Source organism: Oenanthe melanoleuca, chromosome 3 (assembly GCF_029582105.1).
Source record: "Oenanthe melanoleuca isolate GR-GAL-2019-014 chromosome 3, OMel1.0, whole genome shotgun sequence".
Taxonomy (NCBI): Eukaryota; Metazoa; Chordata; class Aves; order Passeriformes; family Muscicapidae; genus Oenanthe; species Oenanthe melanoleuca.
The window spans coordinates 47990552-48006552 of NC_079336.1; the positions used below are offsets into that span (position 1 = coordinate 47990552).

At 35.8% G+C, this 16001-nt stretch overlaps 1 protein-coding gene across 1 annotated transcript in view; it reads right to left on the reverse strand.

The window, feature by feature from the left end:
- Nucleotides 1-12745: 12745 nt before the first annotated feature.
- The window catches only part of TBC1D32 (TBC1 domain family member 32), a 71931-nt gene continuing 68675 nt past the window's right edge, over nucleotides 12746-16001 (reverse strand). Inside the window, exons 33-34 of the mRNA XM_056488402.1 lie at nucleotides 15698-15886; nucleotides 12746-13432 (exon numbers count right to left, since the gene is read on the reverse strand). Coding sequence (XP_056344377.1) covers nucleotides 13313-13432; nucleotides 15698-15886 — 309 coding nt within the window. The 3' untranslated portion in view covers nucleotides 12746-13312. The remainder of the gene's footprint in view (nucleotides 13433-15697; nucleotides 15887-16001) is intronic.

The window sequence follows — 16001 nt, forward strand, 5'->3', positions numbered from 1 at the left end:
AGCATTGGCTGGGGCCTTTTTTATTATGTCCATTTATATCTCTGACTAGTTTTTAAGAGTACAACAATGTAACATTTGAAACCCACACTCTCCTTTTAATGCTGTGTTACTGTGGAATATCACTTTTGCATAAGTGATGTGAGCATTGCTGAAAAATCAGGAAATTTCTCAGCTGTGAAAATTGGGTCCTTAAATGGTGTTTTATAAAAGATTTTAAGTGTCTGGGAGTCTTTTATAGATTTGCATAGAATCAACTCTTGTAATGAGATAAACATGAAGCCATAAATAAGCCTCATTGTTATTAAAAATAAATCAGAACTTAACAATAATGGGAAAATGTATGATTTCTCATTATTCCTAAAATGCAAAAAATGTATAGAAATTTTGCCTTGGAAGTTCTGTTAGAATTGAGGAGGGTGCAAAATTTTTAAATTTTTGATACCTTTGTCTACGTATTGTAATGATTTCTGCGTGTACTGATCATGAATCATAGCTTCTGTTTACAGAAATGTAATCTTCCTATACACCCATCTGATCCTGAGTGAGGATAAGGAGGGTTGAGTCATCAAATGAGTGCCAGTTATGTTGACAGCAAATAAGGGACATCTTGTAAATGAACAGTCCCAGAAGCATGGTATCAGTGCTTACATGGACAGGGAAAGCAGCATGAACAGTTCCTTGTTTTCCTCATCTGCCTCTTTCGTTGTCTGTGTTAGTTTTCATCAATTCAGCAATGGCATTCTGTAAGAAGTGTCTCACTGCCTGTCAAAGAAAGCTGTGGCTCAAGACAGCATGCCAGGCAAAATGGACATACTGTATTTCCCTCCTTTCTCAAAGTATGAACTTCTGATGGTGGCTGTTACTTTATTAGAAGGGATTATGTTTCTGATATTTCTGAGAGCCCAGAGGATGATCCTAAATACCTCAAAGAGGCTCAGACACCAAGCCACTCTCCATGAGTTGAAGAATGATCAATTCTTGACAAGAACCAAATGTCAGTTTTCCCTGACACACTGCACAGACAAAATTGACACCTGCTCACAAAGTCTCCTCTCTTTCTCACCGCTGCTAATAGATTAACAGGCATTCCCACAGAAAAAAAATGGACCATTTTATGCCACATCATGATGTGGAAAAAACATAAGTAGGATGACATTAAAAAGCCTGGAATGAGCTAATCATCTGGGACCAAGTTCTTCAGAAATCCAGCTTCTGGCAGAGCTGACCTTGCCCCAGGTAGGTGCAGGTATGGCATGTTAAGTTCTGGTTCAGAGCTGAGGACTGAATTACAGCTAATCATTGCAGCATAGCAGGATAGAGAGAACAAACAGTGACATACAAATAGAGTAAAAGAAAATTGTGCTAAATAAGGAAGGAATGAGTAATTGGCTGGGTATTTTTATTATTACCTTGTAATGAGAAATTTGAGTTTCTTACTGACCTGCTGCTAAAGCCAGTACCATTAAAGTGGAACTGCAATGTTAATAGTACAAGTACTTCTTTCTGATGCTTCTGGCTTAATGCACCTGTAATTAAGTCTTTTGGAACAACTGCTTTGCTTTTCTTGGAAAAGTGGGAAAATGCAGGCAATAATACATTGTTAATTTAGGAATATCATTTTTGTAACCTTCAATGCAATTAATAAAGATTGCTTGGATATTTTGAAGCAAAATTATTATGTTAGAGCTTTGTAAGGCACTCTTCAATCTTTTTACATGTGTACCTCTTAGCATGCTGCTAAAACAGCAAGGGGATAATTGTAAGTAAGATAATTGTTCCTTTTAGTAAATTTCTCAGTGCTTTCCCCATAGCAAGTACTGCTGAGCATGTGAAAGATATGCCACCAAATCTTCCCTTTTACATACAAAAAAAAATGGAAGGACAAGAAATGTGTTATTGAGACTGTTGAAGTAGATGAGAAAATTATCCCGAGTTCATCAGAGACCAGTGTGGACTTAAAATGAACTCTTAAGAGACCAAAAGTTCAGTTCTGGCAGTAGGTACTGAAAGCATGGCTGGCTGGTTGATACACCTCAGCCTCTCACCAGTGCCCATTCACTTGCCTCTAACTTCAGTCAGGGTGTTTTGCAGAGTGTTCTGTGGAACAGAAATACCAATGGCACATCTCCTTTCCAAGTATTTTTTTGGTCAGGAATATCAAATGTTGCTCAAAGTCGTTAACTTCTCATGGGCTGGGAAAGTTTTTATCTTTGGGAATCCATATTTTTCCATGACAAAATAAAGGATAATAAATGCATGCTTTGTACTGATAGATTCTGTTAGTGAAACATGGTTACAAAGAACAAATTTTCAGCTGCTCTGTAATAAATGTGTGTACCAGTCAGAAATAAGGTCTGCTGAGTTTGCACCTCGGGGCAAAGATAATTCAGAGCCATTAAGGCAGTCATATGACAATCCTGGGATGGTAACAAAAGTCTTGAAAGTATAGGCACAGGACCATGAGGGGCCCTGTGACCATAAGCACAAATGAGTGCTTATTGATCAGTCTGGATGCAATCTGAAGAGAAACTTGTTTTAGGGTATAATAAGAAATGTTGTTTGGCTTACCTGTGCTCACTGAAGGGGCAGTAGTGGAACTGAGGTGTGTATCCTGAACAGTGTTGAAAACAGGACTCTCCTGCTAGAAGAATCTGTATATTGTGAAAAATCGTAAGGAAAATCACCAAACTTCTGCTAATTCTTTTGCCAAGTACTGTATGTAGGGTTCAGGTAGCTTAATCATAAATAGAATTGTGCATCAGCCTGTGAAAATTGACTATAACCTATTATGCAGGTGTCTGGATTGTTTTTGCAAGTCTGCAAGGCAAATAGCTGAGTTAACTATTTCTATACTTCAGAAAAAAACATTCAGAATTGATCACTGTGATATCCTCTGCTGTACTGATGTACACACAAGTGTCATCACTAAAGAAAATTCTACCCAGGTATTTGTTTAAGGTTTGTTTGACTATGTTTTGATCAATTTCTTTGGTTTTATGCCTTTGAAAACTTAATATTAAACATGAATGCAACAGGACTTTGGGAAGGGCTTCAAAATTTCAGTCTGTGTTCACTGTCATAGATGTGTTTTTGTCTCTGCATTTGGAAATAATGCCCTCTTAATACAGCCACTGTAGCAAATCCTCCTATCTGCTCAGTTGATCACTCATATTACTATTTGGTTTATCCTTTCAAGTGGGTTAGAATAAATGAGATCTTCCACAGCTGAATTCTCAAATTGCCTTAAGCTGAACTTAGCTATTGTTGATGCTGTGAAAATGGTGAAAGTTGCATGACACCATTCATCAGTATACTGGGAAAATAACATCTGAAAGGATGGGAATATTTAAAAAAAAATAAAAGGCAATAAAACCCAAAGGGTTACATTATTTACTCCAGTGTTACAAAAATGTGAAAAATACCAGAAATAGTTGTTCTTTTTCTGTGGGGAAGAAAAGCAAAGAAGCTGTAAAAATTTGGGACAATGTATTTGGTTTCCTCTTAAAGAGCGAAAAACAGGTGATTAGCAATATCTGAAGAAACCAGATTGTGAGAGGTTGACATTGGCCAGCTGCCAGAACATCAAGTTGCCACTGTTTCACTCTGGCACAAAAGGGATCTTGGGAGGAATAAAAAAAAAACAAACAAACCGAACAAAAAACCCCAAACAAACAGGGGAAAAAACAAACAAACAAAAAAAACCCAAAAAAACCAAGGAATAAAATAAGAATTTTCAGCGTATGCTGTAGAAGAGGGGAGATAAAAAAGAAGAAAGAAACTGTAGAAATAATTTATCCAGACACCTGGAAAAGATGGCAAAAATATTCTTAATGCTTTGTCGTTGGTGTGGTTCCCACACTAGGCTGCTGGAGCATCTTCCCAGCTGCTCTTCTGTTTTTTAAAATATTAGCTCTGAAGGCAAAATACTGAGCTCAGTTTTTAGAAAAGGTTCAGAAAGACACTTTATCAAGAAAAGCTAAAGACTCTGTGTTCCAAATGCCCTGCTGGGAACTCAGAAGGCTTGGACCCATGTTGGAAGTGGCACCTGTCATCATGGAGATAGAGCAGAAAGGGAATAAGGAGAAATGCTGCACAATTCAGTGTTTGTCTAAGTGCTGATATAATTTGGGGTGGGTCATTTGCTATAAAGCTTATATTGGAGAACTCAGGCCTGTAATTCATTAATCTCTACTGCTTTAATCCACAGCTGTTGGTGAGCCTGCTGCAGCTCTGGTGCCAAGGCAAACTGGACTCAAGATAAACTGAAGCAGTACAAATAAGGACTGCTGTCATGTGCAGGAACTGTACAGAAAAAGAGGTGAAGTTGAAAAAGTGTTCCTAGTAAACACAGAAGCCTGAGGTTGTGAAAGAAGAGATTCTTACCGTTTCTTTAGAAATGTTATACACGTAGCAGTAGTAGCTGGTATAAATTTATTTTACTGACTCCTTTGGTGCACAGGCAGGCAGGCTGAGATTATACCTAAGATTTAGGTATTATATTGTATAGATCTAGGAATTATAGAAAAGCCAGGTGTAAATTTTAGGTTTTGAAATCTCCCTGCCTGAAGTTTCACAGGCTGAAATGTCTACAGAGTTAGATCAGGGAACAGCAGTGAATCTCAACATATCAAAGGCAGATATAGCCAAAATACTCTTAAGTAGTTGGGTCTCAATTATTTTGGCATTATGGGAAGTGGCCTGTATCATAATTTCATCAAGATCATAAATTATAAATACATTTCTCCTATTGGCATTAGACAGCATCATGGAACTGAAATGTTAAGTCACATTAGAAGATAATCAGCAAAAGATCACTGTCTAGCCCCATTTTTATTTATTTGTAGTGGTTTGAGGATTTTTTGGGGTTTTTTTCTTTCACTTCTTCCTTCACCAATTTTGGTGTTTACTTGGAAATTCGAGAAACAAAATTTTGTCATTAACTCCTCTGTAATTCCTCTTCTACAAACTTCTCATCTATATCAGGTTCTAATAATTGTGTTTCACTTTCAGTCTAACATACAGCAAAGAATATATTTTCTATCAAACTGTGCATGTGCTTAATCCCTATACTTTTGTTAGTGAAGGGTGTTAATGTTTTTTCCAGTCTGACCTCCTTCTCTTTGATGAACAGTCTTTGGTCCTTAAGAGCTTTTGTACCTTTCATCTCTAGAACAGGTGAAGTGCTGCAATGCTGCATTTCTGAAGAGATTTTCTTTAAGAGCATTCTCTCTTCACAAATAAATGAATAGCTCTTGCAGAATGATATGTGGTTAGTCACAATTTGAAGAGAGAGAAAGAAAGCAGTCTCCTGAATGAATGCTTTCCTACTGTATGTGGCTAATTAAAATCCATTATTGCTTCCTGCTTTGCAAAAAGCAGTTAAGATATGGATTATTGGTGGCTTGTGGATAAAGCCTGAAGAAGATCACATTATAAAGCAGTGAGCAATTTGCAGCTGGATATCAAAGGGTAACATATCAGTGATGTATGTTTGAACTAACTGAATGACCAAAATACAGTAGAGCAAAACTCAGTAAATTCTTATGGCACACACTCATGGTTGACAGTGAAACATCCAAACACCATTTTTAAAGGCTTTGATCTTTCTGATCATATGAGCAATACCTTCAGAAGGTTCTGAGTGTATATGGCAATTTGAATGCTCACACATGGAATTGGATGACAGCTGTTGATTGGTGCCCCAAACTGTGAAACAAGTATATTTCTTTGAACTAGTTTCCAAGAATTACTATCTGTTGTAGTGCTATTGGAATAACTATATCTAAGCAAATGTTAAAGCTGGGACTTCCAGTAGATTTTTTTTTTCTTAATTGAAAAACATGGAATTATTTGAGCTCTTCCATTTTATAAGAAGGTGTTCAAAGCTTGCAGTTTTCAGTGAGATTTGAACTGGCTAGGCTGACATGGAGATGGGAAAATACATGCTACTTCAAAGTTGGTCACTCTTGTGGTCAACTTTGAAAGTTTGCTCTTGATATAGTATAGGGTAGGAAGAGCTTGACCTTGGGTAAGGCAAGGAGGGCTTTCCAAATACTGGCCATGTGTTTATAGAGAACTTTCACTGTAAGATGTTTTAAAAGAGCTGCCTCAGGTCAATACACTGGTACTTTAAAAGAAAAAAAAAAGCAAAAAAGGATTCAGTCAAGAAATTTTTGGTTGTGTAAACATAGCAAGGCATTGCCCAGAAAACACCATCCTACAGTAGGATAAGAGCTCATGTACCCCTAGGGGCTGATTGTTGTTGCAGGCAGATGATGCTTTCATATCCATTGAAACAGCAATTTTAAATTCAGATAGTCTCTGTTGTGCTCTGATTATTTTATGAACAGCCTTGCTTTCCAGCTCCATGCTGGCATACTAATTTGATAGTTATTTCTTTTCTAATTTCTTAGTCTCAGACCTAATCTTTGCACTCCTTCTAATTGTTTTTTATTATTACATTTACTGTTTTAATCTCTGGTTTCTCTCTGTACCTTAAGTAGCTTGCTGCCAGAGCAGCATCTTTGCTACACCACTGTGCACACAGTGTTCACTTGCCTGTATTTGCATAATGAGCTAATCTTTGTTGGCTGATTACTTTGTGGAAAGAATTGAACTTTTAACTGATAATAATTGCAATCTATCAAACTGCACAGTCACCTCACAAATTATCAAAGTATGTTTGCTCAAAGTTCTGCTGAAATTTATGAGCTCTCACTATGTATCGACACCCAGCTGGAAACTTAACCTAACATTCAGCTCCATCAGAACAAAAACTGGGATCTTATTAGGTCAGTTGCTCTGGAGTTAATAAGATATTACTAAAAGAAATCCCAATACTGTTCTTTGTGTAGGTAATGATGTACCTCAGTATAATGTTAGTTTGAGGCCAAGAGAGAAAAGCATTTACTTTTCCAAGCTATAGTTTTAAACTGAGTGCTTTGCCTTGTGCACTGAGTTTATGATACTAAAATTTTATTTGCAAGCAGAACACACAAAGCTTTAATTTCTTCAGACAGATTAAATATGTCTAAAGCTACATATTAACTTACCTTGCTTTTCCTGGCAAAAGACATTTGAAGACATATATGTGGAGTTCTCCACACTGCTCATACTTTTATGTAACACTCAGGGTATTCAATTTATGACAAGTTTTGAGATAGATTTCTGATAGGACCTTTGACAACTTTTAAAGAGTAGCAAGTTGAACAAACCCTTGTGTGAAGGCACCTTGGCTAGTGTCAGAGAGGCTAGAGAAAAGCTAAACTTGGCTGATCCAAAACCACATTATGAGAGTACAAAATAAATTTGAATTGACTGTATTGTCATCAACCTGGAATTTGCAGGTAATGGTTCAAGTAGCCCTTTAGAGTTTGTACCTCTAAGTGCTCATAAGATGAGTTTGTTTTCTTGTATTGCAATTGTCATGTAACTCACTGTTTTTTTTTAAAAATGTGTAAGTGACATGGATATACAAGGACATTAGTGATGGACACTGGCAGGTGTGGTAGACAGTGGAGAAAAAGGACAGATCAAAAGGACAGGAAAATCTGCTGTGGGTCCTGGCAGGGTTTTTCCCAAAGGAAAATTTCTGTTTTGTTGCAGATGCTGAGATTGTTTTCTTAGTTAGGATCAGAAGTTACATTTGGGTTTGTTTCTAGTTAATTGCCCATTTTTATCTTCTGAAAGGGTCATTTGGAAGACCAGTTCTGACATTTACCCCCTCTGCTCTTCAAAGTCAAGTCAAAACTGGCTGCTCACAATCCAGACCCTGATGCATCATAAAGAATGTTAATGTATTTCTTTAAATCTTTCAAACTTCAGTGTCTGAAATTTACAGTAGAGATAAAAAACAAACTATTCTTACTTTGGGACTTTCACACTTTCATGTTCTCTACTATAACAAATGACAGTGCAAGTGCTTGTGACACAAGTGGAGGAGACATTTTTCCATGTGCACACTATTAGTCATATTACAGGTTCACCTTGCAACTCTGATGGGACTCCCACATCCTGCCTGAGCATCTAGAAAACAACCCTCACAAAATAAGATGATGTGCTTCTGCTGTTTTAATTATTAAAGCCAGCTAGTGGAAGGATCTGAGTGAATTAAGAGTGGTTCAAGAAGTCAGAGTATTTATCACAGAGGCAGGTAGTACAGAAGGTAGAAGCTGGTTGTTTTAGCTGCTTGAAACATGTTCCAGGAGTTCTTCATTATCCTTTTGCTGTAATGAATATTACATTTTAAATAATTTCTTGTAATTCTGGGGGGCAGTGCTGATGGAGAGGGGGACTTTTTTCATGAGAGACATTTAAAATGATTTGCCATTATGAAAATAATCACTGTGCTTTTGGAAAATATTTGATGAAATCTGTTGTCAAAATTCTGTTGAGAATTTTGTCCCATTATTATTCACCACAGAAGATGAATAGCTGATTTGGGGTGGAAGATATCCCTGTTTTCCTCAGCATAGTGTGTTAGTACTGCATGATGTTGTCCATAGCTGTGTGAAACAGCTGGCACTAAGAATAGCCAGTGGTAGCTGCAGCAGCACTGCAGGCTAAAAACAGAACAATAATTGTTAAACACTGCACTTATATTCTCCCACTCCTTCAGTTCAGGATGTTTTGGAAGATTCAAGTCTACTGCATGTTGAAGGTCAAGGCAATTATTCAGGATATAAAATTAGTTTCTCTAAGGGAGAAAGTTGCATGGCTCCAAGTGACTTGGCTGAAAATTAATCAAATTTAATTTTCATGGGAGTCTGAAAGGGTTGGGCTATCTAGAGACCATGGCTTCCTTTCATTTCCAGATTCTGTACAAAATTAATTTCCTACAAATATCTGAATGACTCCAAAGTGATTTAGACAGATGGTCTAACTGACTTCATGGGTCTATAGTTTCCCTCAGAAGGAACTCCTTGCCAAAATTGTATTTGTTCCAAACTTTGGTTTCCTTTTTTCTAACAGGAGGCTTTTCTCTGTTGATTCAGAGCTAGAGAAAAAAGGGCATTATAACCAAACACCACCCTGAATCAACATGGGGAATAAGTTCTTTTGGAGAAATCTTTACCTAGAAAATCCATGACAGAAATTGTGACAGTAAACACATTATGGCATTGTACACAACAGTGGGTTTTGAAAATCAAGAAAAGGTTGATCTGAAAAAAACACTTGTAATTTGCCTTCTAAGTGAAAATTGTGTGGCAGTAGATAGCCTGGATAATGCAAAAAATTTACCATATCTAAACCATCGAAAATTTTGAGGAGAGGGAAGTTTAATTGAATGTCTGTGCTTGTAGATGTCTGTTTTAAAACTAAAGCATAATTTTAAAAGCTGAGTCAAATTTTAAAGGAGTTGATTCCCACAACATGGATGAATCTGATTCCATGATAGGCTTTGAGTTAGAGCAGAGAAAATACCAAGAGCAGATGAAATCTTTTGAGAGAGTAAACACTAATTTCTTTTAAATTTTTAATTTCCCTTGGAGTTTTTATTCCTGTGGTGTTTGTTTCCTTAAAAACCTACTCCAAAAAAGCCTGCTCTCCTCATTCATAATTTTAAGTGAATTTCATGTATTCTCCTTGTCTTGTTCTATTTCTGAACAGGAATCTGACCTTATGAAGTACTAGTCAGGTGTCAGTTCCTGATTTAATACCATCCAAACTAATTTTTCAAACCATGTTGAAACCTCCCTATGCACCACTGCTCTGTATATCATACTTTAAGGCCTTTTGTTTTTTGTGATGAAACAGAAACAAACAACATTATGCTCTGGAGCTGTGGGATTTTTTAAATTTACTGGTGTTTTGGTATTTTTCCCTGATACACTGCTGAGTATACAAAACTTTTTGAATAAGTTCTTGCTAGGTGAAGTAATAAAACTAGTACCTCATTCACAATCTGAAATGTAAAGAATTGTTCTCCTTTAGTTTAGATGTTGAATAAAAATGAACTCTAAAAGGGCAGGATCTGTGTATATGGAAATGTCATTTTAAATTACTGGAAACTACCTTGAGTAATCTATCTTGGAAGAGTCATATCTCTGACTATTTATGTATGATCAGTTAATAAACAAAATGTCAGAAGTGTCAAAAATATAGTCAACAGATTTGCAGAAATAGTACAAACACTGCAGATCTCCAAATGAGAAATAAATGATATTTACTTCTCTTGGCACAAATACACTGTTACATTGCAAACAAGTTTTTAATTTTTATCTGCTCAAACTAGGTAAAATTTTATCTTCAGTTCTAGTCCAATTTGATTTATAGGTTGACATTATAATTTGAAAGGGAAAATACATGCTGGAATTACCATCTATTCTTGAATCAATGGACAATTGCTATGGATTAGTTATAAAGTACTTGAAGACAATACAAAATGGTTTAGAAAAGCTGATACTTTTAACCTCTTGTCCTACCGATTGAGCTGGACATATTAAAACAGACAAAACCCAGAGTTCTGAGTGCAACTATTTACCATTAATCTATTTCTTTTTTTCCCCTACCACATCTAAAATATTTTGTTTTAAAGTTTTTAGCTGCTTTCACTGTCTGTACTTTTCTTGTTGAATGAACACTATATAGTAATGGAGAAACTGTTTCCACCTGCAAAACTGTCATAAAAAAAAAGCATTCTTTTTCTTTTTTTTTTTTTTTGTAACAAAGATACTCAAAGTTTCCAGAAAAAAAGTAATTTGGCAAAAGGCAACTGGGCAGACATGAAGAGGTGAAAAGTATTTTTGGATATTACTGGTTTTTATCCCAAAAGGCTGACTCATGCTGCAGAGACTAAAGAAAGTAGTTTGGAGACTGTGCATATTTTAGAAACAGCAAGGATGTTTCTATCTGGCTGGGCATCCCAGCTGATGGTCAGGAGGATACGACAGACAGGCAGAAGAAGCAGGGCTCAGTTGCCTCCAGTAGAAAGCTAGGTCAGGACTGCTGACAGCATATTTGGGAGAGTCATGTCTTCCTATAACCTGCTTCTCAGTTTTTCCAGGCTGGGGATTTATTCAGTGTCTTGTTTTGGGCGTTTTGCACCACTGTGTTAATTTTAAATCATGTTTAGTTACACGTTTTAGGTACATGGAAGGAAATACTTCTTATCCTTTAGCACTTGGGTTGTCATTGGGGATTGGGAACAATAAGACAGCTGAAAATAACAGAAAAAGCCTGACAGAGGTAAATACAATCATGATGGAAAACAAGGAAGAAGCAGCTGGAAGAGGAAACCAGAAAAATACAAATAGATTTTGAGATAGAAATTGTCTACATCCCAGTAGAATAGCTCCCTGAAAGAAAATAAGGAGCTGAATGGAGAAGTTTATATATAAACTAGAAAAGCTAGTTAAGGGAGTCTTCAGACTGGAGGTAATAATAGCATGTGAGCATATCTTCAGGTATCTATTGCTAAAATGGTCATTTGTTTTCTGTCATTGGTCTAGAGAAGATGCCACTGGTTTCCCCATCACTTCAAGATTTAAGTCTACTTGTAATAGGTGTCAATGTCCTGTTTCTCTCATAGGGCACATCAGTATTTTAAATTATTACCATGTATTAAGATTTAGCATTTACATAAAATTTTCATGCACTGTTTTATGGATGTTCTCTAATTAATAATCTCAGCATATATGGACTGTATGAAAATGTACCTGTTTTGCAGATGGGAAAACTGCAGTTGATTGTCTTCCTGGACAGCCTTCAGGCTGTTTGCTTTCTATAGTTTGTATTTGACTTTTCTTTCTGGTTATTGCGTACAGGATCTCTTTGGATTAATTTGATGCAATAGTGATGAAAGTTGTTAGTATTAAGGGTCAGCTCTGCAGTACTTTTCTCTTCTTTGTTGGGTGACAAGGAATACAAAATGACAGCTATTTATATGGCAAGAGTCCCTGGGTTAGGGACTATCACAAGGGCCTATTTTCCTGAAAAATTTCTGCTGCTGCTAAAGGAACAAATGCCTTACTTCATAATGGATATTTAATCAGTCATGGTCTGTCTACAAACATGTATATATTGGTGTTTGAGTGTTATTCACCACCTGGGTGTTTGTTATTTGTTGCTTCTTGGTTTGAGATATATGCCAAAATAAGGTTATTTAAGAAAAGAGAAACTGTTATTAAGGTTAAAAGAATAGATACCACATGAATCATAACATCCATTGGCCTCAGTGTCAGGCAAATAGTTGGTTCTATCAGTTCTTCTCATAATTCCTTCCTCATACTTGCCAGCCTCTTTTATTCATGTAGGTGAGCTAACACAGTTCACAAAAGTCCAAAAATATTTAAAACATGTCTTTTGCTAGACAAGAAAAAAAGCTGAACTTGTGAACTCATGAAGTGCACAGTCAGGAAAGTAGAAGTTAGTGGCAAAACCTTTGTCAATGTTCACTCTTGGGTTGCATATAATTTCAGAAATTTCACTGCAGGTTCCAATGTGTTTTCTAATTTGAATTTGAGTATGTGCTCAATTCATGTATATATATTCATTTTATCTAGCAAAGTTGTTTTTCAGGAACTTAGCAGGAGTGTTTAATTTGTCTCCCAGGAATGTGGTAACAATATTGGCGAAATCTAAATTCAACGTTTGCGGTTTCCATTGGAATTCCAAAATACTTACTAGATCATTAATTTCTAATAAAGATATTTTTAGATTCTGGATGTTCTGTAAATAAAATGCTATTGCATGTGTTGAAAAAAAATAGCATTTTTCCTTCTTCTTTAGCCAAGTAATAATTTTTAAAGATTCTAATTTTATTACATAAAATTTTTACTTTTTTTTAAAATACAGGAATATCAAGTTTTTTTACACTGCATGTATTCGAACATCCCATTTTCTCAACATTATCCACAAAGTTGTAACAGACAATTTTGTTTTCATTTGTAGACTTTTCATGCACATGGATACACAATAGCAGTTGTTTCTAAATACAATTTAAAAAAAAAATCCCTTTGTCAGACCGGAGTAAGGCTTTAGGACGATGCTAGAAGAAGATGACAGACAATGAGAACAGGTTCAAAGCTTTATCAGGAAGATACTTCAGCATCCTACAGGTGGTTTCTAAAGTTGCCTTCTGCTAACTGAAAATAAGGCTGTGCACATAACCTGTCTGGGAAAGTCTGTTTATCAAAAGTAGGCAATGTCTTATTGAAAAACTATATTCTGAAAACACTTCTTATTTATTTTACAGAATGTACATTTCAACAGCCTGGCTGATTTTAGATGACTGATGTACCAATCAATAAATCAATCAGCATCCTTTTAAAGGATGTATCAAAACTGTAAAATAAAGTACTTGTTGCTTCATCTATATATTCTCTGATCTTATTGTCCTCATGTCTTTTAGCAGAATCGGTCTGTAGATCTCCTCCAAGCTTTCCATGTAGTCTAAATAATCACTCACTCGAAATCCATGCAGTGCTTCCTCCTGCACAAACACACACAGAAAGCACTATTTAGCTATAAAAAAAATGTACAACTCAAATTTAATGAATTCCAGGCATCTAAAGATAGCTCATTTTGTTCCGATTGCCAGAGCCTAGCTGTTTAAAATAGATTTTATTATGTTTTATTTAGAAATACAGATTTGGCAATATCTGCTTCCAGACAGTTTTTTTTTTCTAATTACACACTTGGCATCAGAGAATTTTATTTCATGGGCACATTGTTTACTTCATTTTTGAAGAGTATTTCATTAAAGATTTTAAGAAAAACTAAGTAAGCTTTAAGAAGGGAAAGCCAGGAAATAAAATATCCTTTTGAAAGATTTTGCACCAGCACATGGCATAAGTTTGTAAGTGTGACTTTTATATCCAGCTAGACTCTAAAGAAAAAGAGTAGATGCGTATTTTTAAAATCAATGATAAAAGATCTTTAAGAAATGCCTAAATAAAAACAGAATCAATTGTTCTGCACAGTACAAGTGAATAACTCTTACTAATTCCAAAACACAGAAAACAAAAAACAAACAAACATAAAATAACAAAACATTAAAAAAAATGCCCTCAGAAAATGAAGAGAAATGTTCCTTCTTGTGGCTACTATACTGGAGGGATAAGGAAGATGCACCACAGAACACAGGATCCTGAAGAACAGTTAGGTAAAAAGGGTTAATTTGATGCTGTTGTGTGCTCATCATTTAATAATCAGTATTACCACTGCTGACAGCATGTGCTGCAAAAAACTCTCTGGAGCCAGCCTCTGTGGACGTAAGCTGTACCTCTGTGTATTAACTGTGAATCTCTGCTGAGTAGAATTCTCCTGAGAACATCTACTCAGGCTTGGAAAACTGCATTTCAGCATATGAACAGGAATTCAAAATAGTCATTATATTTCTTCTCTACACAGAAAGCAAAGCGAAAGTAAGATTTTACCTTCCAAGCTGCTCCTCGTGCATAGTGAGAAGGCTGACTATGGTGGAATATAAATTTGTATAAAAATATTAATCTATTCTATTCTCACACACATATCTGGAATTAAATGGCATGTAGTGACAGGACAAGCAGGAAGGGCTTCAAACTCAAAGAGGGTACATTAGGTATGATGAAAAGCTTTACTGTGAGGATGTGAGGCATTGAAAAGAAGTTGTGGAACACTGAAAATGTTCAAGGCCAGGTTCAATGGTGTAGTGGAAGATAGATTGGAACTAGAGGTTCCTTCCAACTCAAACCATTCTGCAGTTCAATTTCTTTTAGTTTCAATTAATTAAGACTTATCAATAGCAGGAGTACAAGTTAAGTATGCTCCTGTTTCTTTCTTCAGTGGTCACTCAATAAATTGTAGATATTCAGTACTGCAATAATTTACATTCTTTTCTTGTTAATTTAACAGTACCATGCAAACCTCTAGTCTGTTTATACTGCATGTGGCAACATAGAAATTCTTTCTTCTATATTTTACATATTCTATCCAATAATGCCACCAGTATAGTTTTTAAGACATGTTGTAAACCAGGGAAAACAAAAGAATACATTCATTAGATTGTGTACCAAACATTTTCAAGGAAGCTGACTGGGCTGAGATATTTTTCCATATTTAAGAATATCTAAGTTGGATGAAAACCAGCCAGAAAAATTATTCTTATGACAGACTAAGATGGAGATATCTATTTCTCAAAAAAATTTTGACAGGTAAAAAAAGAAAAGAGAAACAGACAAAAATGTTTCTGTGAAGAAGAGTAGGACACTGTATCTATTTATGAATGCAGCTATACCTATGCACTACCCTGCAAAAAACCCAAACATAATTTATAACTGGGAAAGAATATGAAGTTGCGAGGCTGGTTGTATAGTAACTGGCATTTCTTCAAACTACCAGCTTGCTCAGCTTTGTGCCACATCTCTCTACAAGCTTCAGCAAGAAACCACTGTGCAAACCCACCTTTCTGGAGAGCACCTCTTTCAGTGAGATTGAGCCCACATGCAGAGAACTGAATCAAATGCTCTCATGACTTAATGTGCCCATTTTCTTTGCTCATGAAAGAAATTGCTCAGTACAAAATGCGGGAAAGCTATTTTCTGGAAAATACTATACACAATTTCCAGCCAGAGAACAAATAAAATTAAAGTATTATTTCACTCATTTTAAATGACTAAGTGAAATTAGTAAGAGTTTCAGATTAAGTAACATATATATCCTCAGTATTCAGAGCTTCACTGCTCCTCAGCAGTTGAAAAAATAAAGAAACCCTTACTTTCAGAAAAACCTGAAGATCTCGGGCTTCTGTGTGCTTCAGGATGTCTTGCTGTAGGTGTCTGAACACAGAAACACACATATATATTTGATAATCAGGACCAAGGAAAATACATATGGCAATGTAGTGACAGATCTCAATCCAGTCCATGTAATTCCAGAAACACTGAGTTATCCATTGCAGACAGATCTAGATGAGAATAGAAAATTATATATAATTAAATCATTCTATACATTCAGTCATAATTGATCAGCTTTATCTCTTTTCTATACTACAGAACTTTTTCCCTATAACATTACCCCAG